This window comes from Marmota marmota, unplaced genomic scaffold, assembly GCF_001458135.2.
Source record: "Marmota marmota marmota unplaced genomic scaffold, marMar, whole genome shotgun sequence".
Classification (NCBI taxonomy): domain Eukaryota; kingdom Metazoa; phylum Chordata; class Mammalia; order Rodentia; family Sciuridae; genus Marmota; species Marmota marmota.
The window spans coordinates 1,813,273-1,822,062 of NW_026000283.1; the positions used below are offsets into that span (position 1 = coordinate 1,813,273).

Here is an 8,790-nt window from a genome sequence, read left to right on the forward strand (position 1 = left end):
TTTTTTTTTTTTTGAGAATTTTTTTAATGTTTATTTTCTAGTTTTCGGCAGACACAACATCTTTGTTTGTATGTGGTGCTGAGGATCGAACCCGGGCCACACGCATGCCAGGAGAGCGCGCTACCGCTTGAGCCACATCCCCAGCCCCCAAACAAACTTTTTAATAGTGTAGTCACTAATGACATGGGCTCAGGATCTAGACTGGGCTCAAATAATCTGGTTTTGTGATTATTAGCTTGGAGACCTTGGGCAAATTGTTAACCCTTCTGTGTCTTATTTTGTGCATCTTTAAAATAGGGATAGGATATAATAATAGGATCTACCTCAATAGGGTTGCTATGAGGCTCAAATATTTATAAAGCATGTAGAAAGTTGTTTTGGCACATAATGGGTCTAGTATAGTTTTCTGGTGGATAAACAAGTATGCAGAAAGAGATCAGGAGAGCTGCTTTATTTGAAGGGCAAAGGGAGAAGGCTGTTGCCATGTTCAACTCTCCCCCACAATAACCCCAGTACTTAATCAGCCCAGGGGTTTGGGGCTAAACACTCTGTGACTATCATTTTAATTCTTCCTTGCCCCATTTTATAGATAAGGAAACTGAGATTTCAGAGAGGTAAAGTGACTTATCTAGGATTTCCTAGTAGCAGGAGGTGGGACTTGGATTTGAACTCAGGTCTGTCTGACAGCATGACCCACACTCCTAATCTGTACAGACATGTAATATCTTGCTAAAACTGTCAGTCTCTGGACCTGTCATTAGACTGTGTGCCACAGTGCCATCCTTTCTAGTATGCCTGCATCTGGATTCTAGGACGTTAGTTTTTCACTAATGACATGCCCCCTGCAAGGCATATGGAATCTGCCCCTAGATAGGACTAGGAATTTTTTTTGGAAGAAGGTTGTAGGCATTAAGGGTCCTGTTTGGGTCTAGATATGAACATAAATGATAACTTAATGCCATTTAAAAATGTTATGCAAACAGATAAAAACTATTCAATAAGAACTAAATCTTTGGGTATGATATACTTTTTAGTTTTATTTTGTTGCAGTGAAAATAGACATAGCATAAAATTTATCATTTTAACCTTTTTAAAGTGCACAATTCAGTTGACTTTAAGTACATTCACAATATTGCGCAACCATCCTGCGATCTAATTCTAGAACATTTTCATCATCCTAAAAGGAAACCTTGTACACATTAAGGAATCACATCCCATTTTCCCCTCCTTCCAGGCCCAGGAAACCACTAATCTGTTTTCTGTCTCTATGGATTTTCCAGTGCTGGGTGTTTCATGTAAATGGAATCACACAATATGTGGCTTTTTTTGAATGGCTTCTTTCACTTAGAATTACATTGTCGATATTCATGAATATGATACATCTTTGAGAAAACAAATGAAACCAAATTTCAATGGTCTTACACGTTCAGCTATCTTTGTGTAGCTAACTTTTCATGTTCTGCCCTTTTCATTATTCCAGCCCTTCACCTGCCTTTAAAATCTGCAAGTGACTGGAGAGAAAATCTCTTTTGTCTAAACTTCTTAAAGCTGAACTCTATTCTTCCGCTTTCAGGCCCACTTCTGGCTCCCGATGGCTTATTCCTTGAATAGTAGCAGCCTGAGATGCCTCAACTTCTCCCTTGCCTTTGGAAAGTGACAAAAATCATGCAAATCTGACCCCAATCTCTGCTCTTTTTATCCTCACCTCTTCCTGGTATAACCATGACCTTCTTTATCTAAACAAGATGAGTTTTATTTATGACAAACAGTCTTGGATAGCCAGTTTCTTTAAAAATGGTGTCAGGATGAAGAAAGTATGATTCTTCAAGTTAACATTGGAACAGATAAAGAAAATTGGTCACAATTTTCATTCATTTCATCATAGCCACAATTTTGAAATTAGCCTTCTGCTTTTTAAAAAACTCCTTTCTAAAGCATAAATGCACATGGACTTGTGTGTGGAAAGGAACCTCTCAGATTGTGTAATGTGATTAGGAGTACTAATCTATTGGCTCATTCAGAATTCCAAGAGAGGGTAGGGGTGGTTGGTGGCCCAAACTGATTTACAATCAGTCCTGGTCAGCATTTTAGTTATTACTTAAAAGAATCACAGAGCATACTGATGATCTCGTATCAAGTATTTAGATAGTATTGACAAGGTCAAGGTTATGGATGATAGATTTTTTTTCTGGGTCAGTTAACTTTCCTTTGTGATCTAGCCAAAACCTGAACCCTCATCTATGTTGCCAACTGACCCCAAACTTGGTTATCTACTTAATCTCCACCCCAGCCATCTCTGAAATCTAAATTCTTCACCACAGGAGGGCCAGAAATAAAAGGTTGAATGATTCAATATGAACCAGCCTCCACTACTGGAGAAGCAACTCAGACCATGTACTTTCTCTCTTCAGAGGGTTTTTCATTTTCTCTGACTCTCCTGTTTCCTCCCTTCCTGCTCACTCTTGCTTCAAATCCCAACATCCTTTCTTTATTCTAGCATTTTCTAAATATGGTCTGAAGACCATTGGACTAGGGACTCTCTGTGGGGAGAGGGCCCAAAAAGCTGCATTTTAACCAAGCATCCTGGGCAACCTGGGTGTATGCTAAGGCTTGCAAATCATTGCTTTGGTATTTTTTCAGCAAAAAAAAAAAAAAACCTCTGGGGATCCTTGTGTTTATACAAGTTGGGAAAGAGAATGGGCTTATGGAATCACCTGTGAATGCCTCCTGCAGGGCATAAATAGGTTGGCTTGGCACTGGGGGCCTTTCTGATCCCCACACCAGATCCACAAGATTGGACGTAATGGACACCAGCTGTCTGTTGGAGCCCTGGAGGGCCAGGTCATAACTCTTCCAGGAGTCTGCAAGATAGGAAGGAGTCACTTTCACCTTGCCCATTTACACCTCAGGAAAAACTGTGATTTGAAGCAAGTTAGTCCTGATTCCCTTTGCCTGCTGTTCCACTCCCATAGCCCAAAGTGTTATGAGCCTGCCCCAGCATTCTGGCCCTTCTGGAATTCATGCCCTACCCTGGGCTTTACCTCACATCCTACTCCTTCTGTTTTCCAAGCTTAACTTGTCCTGAACACATCTCAATCCTGTCCACTGCCAATTGGCTAATCTTGTCTTATAAAGTACCAGTGGTTGGGTGCAGTCCCTCCTTTGAGACTTCAATGCCACTGTTTAAATGAATGGTGATGTTCAAGTCATTGGATAGGCTGGCAAAGAAGTCAATTTGGAAGTAGGAGTCATTCAGTGTGTATTCATGAAAATTCCACCATTGAGGACATAATCTGGCCAACTGCCTGGGGCCCTGGAACTCAGGAATCTATATTCCCAGGAGTCCTGTTTGACTTAAAGTCCATCCCAACTCCATTTACCCTTCTAAGCTACATTCCAGAAGGGGGTTTCTTGTTGATGCTAAGTACCATAACTGGTAGAGTTCCCGGCCACAGAAGATAGTTGTGGGTTTAAGGACATCCAGGCAGGCCTATTTACCCACTAGATCTTAATAATTCCCTGAGTCTCCTAGGTTGATTTTCTGTACTCATGACTTTTAACAAATTCCATGTTCATTTTTTTTTGTGGTGCTGGGGATTGAACCCAGGGCCTTGTGTATGCAAGGCAGGCACTCTATCAACTGAGCTATATCCCCAGCCCCCTCCATATGCATTTTAACATATTTAATTACACAATTCATGAATACATCTTTGTTGCAAAATATTCTGCAACCATAGCTTCAAAACACTCTATCTCGGCTACATCACTACCACCTTTCTAAAAAGGTATGTTTCTTTACCTCTCAGGAAATCTGAGCCCTACCCTGCTGGTTTGGACAAATCTAGGGACTGAGGGAAGAACATACCAATAGAGAAGAGGAAAGGGTCAAAGCCCACACTCCCTCCAGAAGGAATCTCAGCCAGCAGCCAGGTGACAATGGGAGTGGTACCAACTGAAAGACAAGAAGGAATGTAGAGGTCACCTCCAGGGTCAGCCTCAGGCTTTCTAGCCAGGTTTCTGACTATGATAGTCCTACCATGTGTGTCCTTGGGATCAGCCTCAAAGGTCAGGGATCACCTCAAATCTCCTGAGCTTTCCACAGAGGCTCAGCATGGCCCTGAAAGACCCCCTCACCTATACTTTCCAAAACCTAGTCTGGGATGCCGGGCTGTGGGGACAGATCCATGTGGGCCTTCTACCTTCTTTATGGAGCTCCCAGTTGCAGTCCATTTGTCGCTCAGCCTGAGTCCAGTAGCGACTGTCGGTCCAGAGAGCTGCTTTCCTCAGGGTCACCACTGCAACACCTGGGGTAGAACAGAGAAACTTGGAGGTGAGGGTGAAGGCGAAAGTGAGGAGTATGTTTTCAGTGGATGGATATGCAATACAGTGCTGGTTCTGAGATGTCACAAGGGACCTCTTAGAAAGAGTCTGCCTCTGCCTCCTTTGGAAGGAGAGGCAGGAAATGTTAAAGAGAGCTTCAGGGAAAGCTGACAGAAGAATGTACTGGATCAGGCATCTCCATGTTGAGGATATATATATACACACACACACACACACACACACACACACACATAAAGACACAATATCTTTGTTTATTTTTTATGTGGTGCTGAGGATCAAACCTAGTGCTTCACACGTGTGAGGCAAGCGCTTTGCCACTGAGCTATGCACTCTACCACTGAGTGGTAACCCTAGCCCTGTTGAAGATTTCTCCATTGAAAGGGTCATTAAGACTTTTACCAGGAGAAGTAGGATCTGTTTTTGCCAGTCCAAAAGATCTGATCCTGGCCAGATATGGTGGCCCAGGACTATAATCCCAGTGACTCCAGAGGTAAGGCAGGAGGATCACAAGTTTGAGGCTATCCTGGGCAATTTAGTGAGACCCTGTCTCAAAATAAAAAAGAAATCAAAAGGACTGGAGATGGGGGCTGGGATTGTTGCTCAGTGGTAGAGTGCTTGCCTGGCACATGTGAGGCCCTGGGGTCAATCCTTAGCACCACATAAAGAGATAAATAAATAAAGTAAAAAATCCATTGACAACTAAAAAATATTTAAAAACAAAAGGGCTGGAGATGTAGCTCACTGGTAATGCACTCCTGGGTTCAATCTCCAATACCAAATAAATGTATAAATAAGAGAGAAAGAAAAGAGCTCATACTGCATGTAGGTGCTCTCAGTGTCAATACTTGGTTCCTGATAGGGACACTAAATCAGAGGCTTACTTGAAGATTGATGGGGAAGACAAATCCAGCAAATCTGGCAAAGAGAGTTAGGGCTCATGGTGGGCAAAGGCAAGGCAGCTTGGAGTGCAGGGAAGAAATGTTTGAGGATCAGCAAAGGAAATCTGGATTTCATTTAAGGGGCCAGGATCGGGGATGGGGTGTGTTTTAGAAACTGGGACATCATTAAGGGCTTCTATATTTGTGTCTTATTTGGCCATGTGAAGTGGTATTGTCTGTAAAAAGATTTGCAGAGTACAAGTTTATCCCCAAATGAGTCATCTGAAGGGAAAAGTGGGGCCCTAGTGGCTAGATGTAGAAGTAGTAACTGTCTCAGAAATGGAGTTCAGGGAGTGCTGGGCTGGCATAACTACAGCAGAGGTAATGATTATGGGAAGGAAGCCCGGAGGTCATATGCTGTCTTTCTGCACAGAAATGTGGCCAGTGGACCATGAGATGTGTGCCCTGGAGAACCTGGTGGCTTCAAGGGTGGTGAGGACAGGCAGAAAGGGAGAGAGAGGAGTGGGGAAAAAGAGAGGAAGAGGACTCTGGATAATAGGCCCAGGGGTCCTGGTTCTTGAGGCACTAGCCATTCCAGGTCCCCCTCTTAACACCTCTAGTCTACCAAAAGAAGCAATAAGGGTAGGCAATGGCCGTTACCTGCAGTCCCTGTGAAGCCTGTAATCCACGCACGCCTCTCATCATGTCTGCCAATGTACTCACTCTAGGAAATTGACAACACCATCATTAGCCTTTTCCATGGGGTCAGATCCCTGTGTGGAAGGCCCCCAACCACATCCCAGTTTTTTTTTAATGTATGGTAAGCTCCAATCAGTCCCACAAGACTAAGCATACTGTGCACCTCTTCCAGGAAGCCTTCTGTAACTCCCCCAACCTTCTATCTTTCCTTTCTTTGACCAATTTTATATCTCAGAGTCTCAAACCTATTGGCCTAGCATTAGACTCAGGGTTGCACTGGATTGTTTTGCAAGGGAGTTTGTCACTCTGACCAGAAAACAAGTTCTGTGTAGTCCAGGATCATGTCCTTTGGTTCCCCTTTCCAGATATCCCCTCCTCCCCAGTCTAGCTCTACCCTGGGTACATCATAAATAACTTCTGCATATTGCTTTATTGTTGAGTTGGACCTCTGTATCCATGGATTCCACATTTGTGGAATCACAGGCCAAAAGTATTTGTAAAAATTGTGCCTGTACTGAACATGTAGACTTTTTTCCTTGTCATTACAGTATGACTACCATTTGTATATTTGTATTGTATTAGGCATTATAAATAATTTAGAGATGATTTGAAGTACATGGAAGGATGTGCACAGATTATGTGCAAATACTATGCCTTTTAAGGGATTTGAACATCCACTCATTGGGGTATCTGTGGGGCTCCTGGAACCAATCTCTTGCAGATACTGAGGGATGACTATATCCTGGTGCTCAGAATCCTTGGAAACAAGATATCATTATTCTCATTTTGCAAAAGAGAAAACTCAGGCTCAGAGAAGTTCACATCCTTATCCAAAGTTCTTAGCCTTCCCCAATAGGTGGGAAAACTAATTTAAGCAAGGCTGTTGACACTGAAAGTGCCTAACTTGGCTGATCTTGGGAAGGTGGGAGGGTGGAGGTGGAGCCAGTGGTGGGAAAAAGTAGGGTGGCTAGGCAGGTTTGCTGCTTTGGGAATAGTGGCCCTTGTTCTGACCATCTTGCTTCCTGTGTGTCCTCCCTCACAGCCTATCCACCATACTTGCATGGTCCAGGACTCTGGATCATCTCACTACTCCATTTAGCAGGCTATGGGATGGCCTGGGCTGAAAGGGAGCTTAGATTTCTTCCAGTCCAATTTCCAGCCTCCATTCTAACCTCCTAGGGCAGGGATGCCTTAAACATTCTCTCTGGATCTGCCACCTGGGAATTGATCAAAATTCATTTTGAAGTTGTTTTATCATTTCACTTCTTGTGGTTAATAGGATTTAGCTATACCTTCCTTCTGATGTAAAAGAATATCTTCTTTCAGTTGCCCTAAAAGTACCGTGCGCAAGCTTTCCACTTCCACCCCTTTGCCTTTCAAATCCATTCTCTGCCTTCATCTTCTGAGTCTTAGTCTCCTGTTTGTGGCCTGTGCTCACAGGCTAAGCCAGGGTAGCTGAGGGGGGAAAACGGAAGAGGAACAGTCCCTTACCATGTGGGCATCTGTGTCTGGGATGATGTAGGCAGAGAGATTCCAGGCCTGTATCTTCTGGCGGAGGGCTGTCAGCCGCACTGTAGTATTGACTGCAGTAACTGGAAGGTGCTAACAGGAAGACATCCAAACACATACAGACACAGGCATGCACTGCTTAGAGAAAGTGATGACTCCCTCCACCCTGCCACCTCCAGAGGAGTCACAAGCCTCTCCTGAGGCTGGGGTTGGGGGTGGTTAGGCTGACCTGGCCTGGGGAGGGGTGGGGTAGCAGTTAATTTACTAGTTAGAGTAGATTAAGATGCCTGGGCTGAGAGAAGATGGAGGTGTTTTAGAAGAGAAGGACCCCTTGTGACAGTAATGGGACCTGAGTCTAGGATAGGGTATTGAATGAGAACAGAGGGACCTGAGCTCTGGTCCTGAGCCAGGTTGCCAGGACAGTGCCTCTTTGGATACCTTGGGGTAGAGTAGCCAGATTTAGCCAATGATGTCCACCCAGTCACATTTGACTTTCAAATCAACAATGAATAATGTTTTAATATAAGTATGTGGCATGTACTATTTGGAGCATACTTATACTAAAATATTATTTGTTATCTGAATTTCAAATGTAACTCAGTGTCCTGTATCTTATTTTACAATGCTACCTTGTGGCTTTTTCAACTTGTCACCCACTGGTCCCAAATGGCAAAGGATAGTGAATGAGTACCCCCAGCAGTTCCAGATATTGCCCAGAAAGATCCACTCCAAGTCAGACATATCCTTAAAGCCCAGTTTATCTATCCAATGAAAAATCATGTTTTTTTTTGCTTATTTTGTTTTGCTTTCTACCCCAAACATATCCATGTTTGATTTAATATAAAAGTAATGTGGTTTGCCCCACCTGTTTGTCTGCCCTAGTGGTTCTATAAAGTTGATACTGCATGCAGATGTTCTAAGTTTATTTTGTGGCTTAGGGTACTATGCACTTGTTCACCTCTTCACACCTTTGGCCCACCCCTGCCTGGAGAAGATCTTTAGCCCAACTCTGGTCATGCAAAGAACCATTCTAGTCCCCAGCTAGGAAGCTGACCACCTGATTTCCTTTGGCTCGGATCTGCTGGGCCTTCTGGTCTTCACACCCTAGGTCTCATTCTCTTTGCCTTTTCGTTCCGTTGGCTCTTCTAGTCTCCTGACTTCCTCCCTCCTCCCTTTTCTGCTACTCTCTTCTCTGTTCTAGAATGTTTTCTTATTTCCCATCCTCCTCTTTGCCTCTGCCTATCCTCAAAGGCCAGCTAGAGTCTCTCTCCCTTCCTTCTTTCCTCCCTCCCTCCTCCTTCCCCCTGGGGGTTTCCCAGGGTCAGGCCAGGGCAGAAATAGAGAACACACTATGAAAATGAGT

At 43.8% G+C, this 8,790-nt stretch overlaps 1 protein-coding gene across 1 annotated transcript in view; it reads right to left on the reverse strand.

Annotated features, from left to right (window-relative positions):
- Positions 1–8,790, reverse strand: part of Xpnpep2 (X-prolyl aminopeptidase 2) — a 25,065-nt gene that overhangs the window by 11,953 nt on the left and 4,322 nt on the right. The window contains exons 3-7 of the mRNA XM_048797098.1: positions 7,410–7,520; positions 5,880–5,943; positions 4,200–4,304; positions 3,866–3,952; positions 2,715–2,861 (exon numbers count right to left, since the gene is read on the reverse strand). Coding sequence (XP_048653055.1) covers positions 2,715–2,861; positions 3,866–3,952; positions 4,200–4,304; positions 5,880–5,943; positions 7,410–7,520 — 514 coding nt within the window. The remainder of the gene's footprint in view (positions 1–2,714; positions 2,862–3,865; positions 3,953–4,199; positions 4,305–5,879; positions 5,944–7,409; positions 7,521–8,790) is intronic.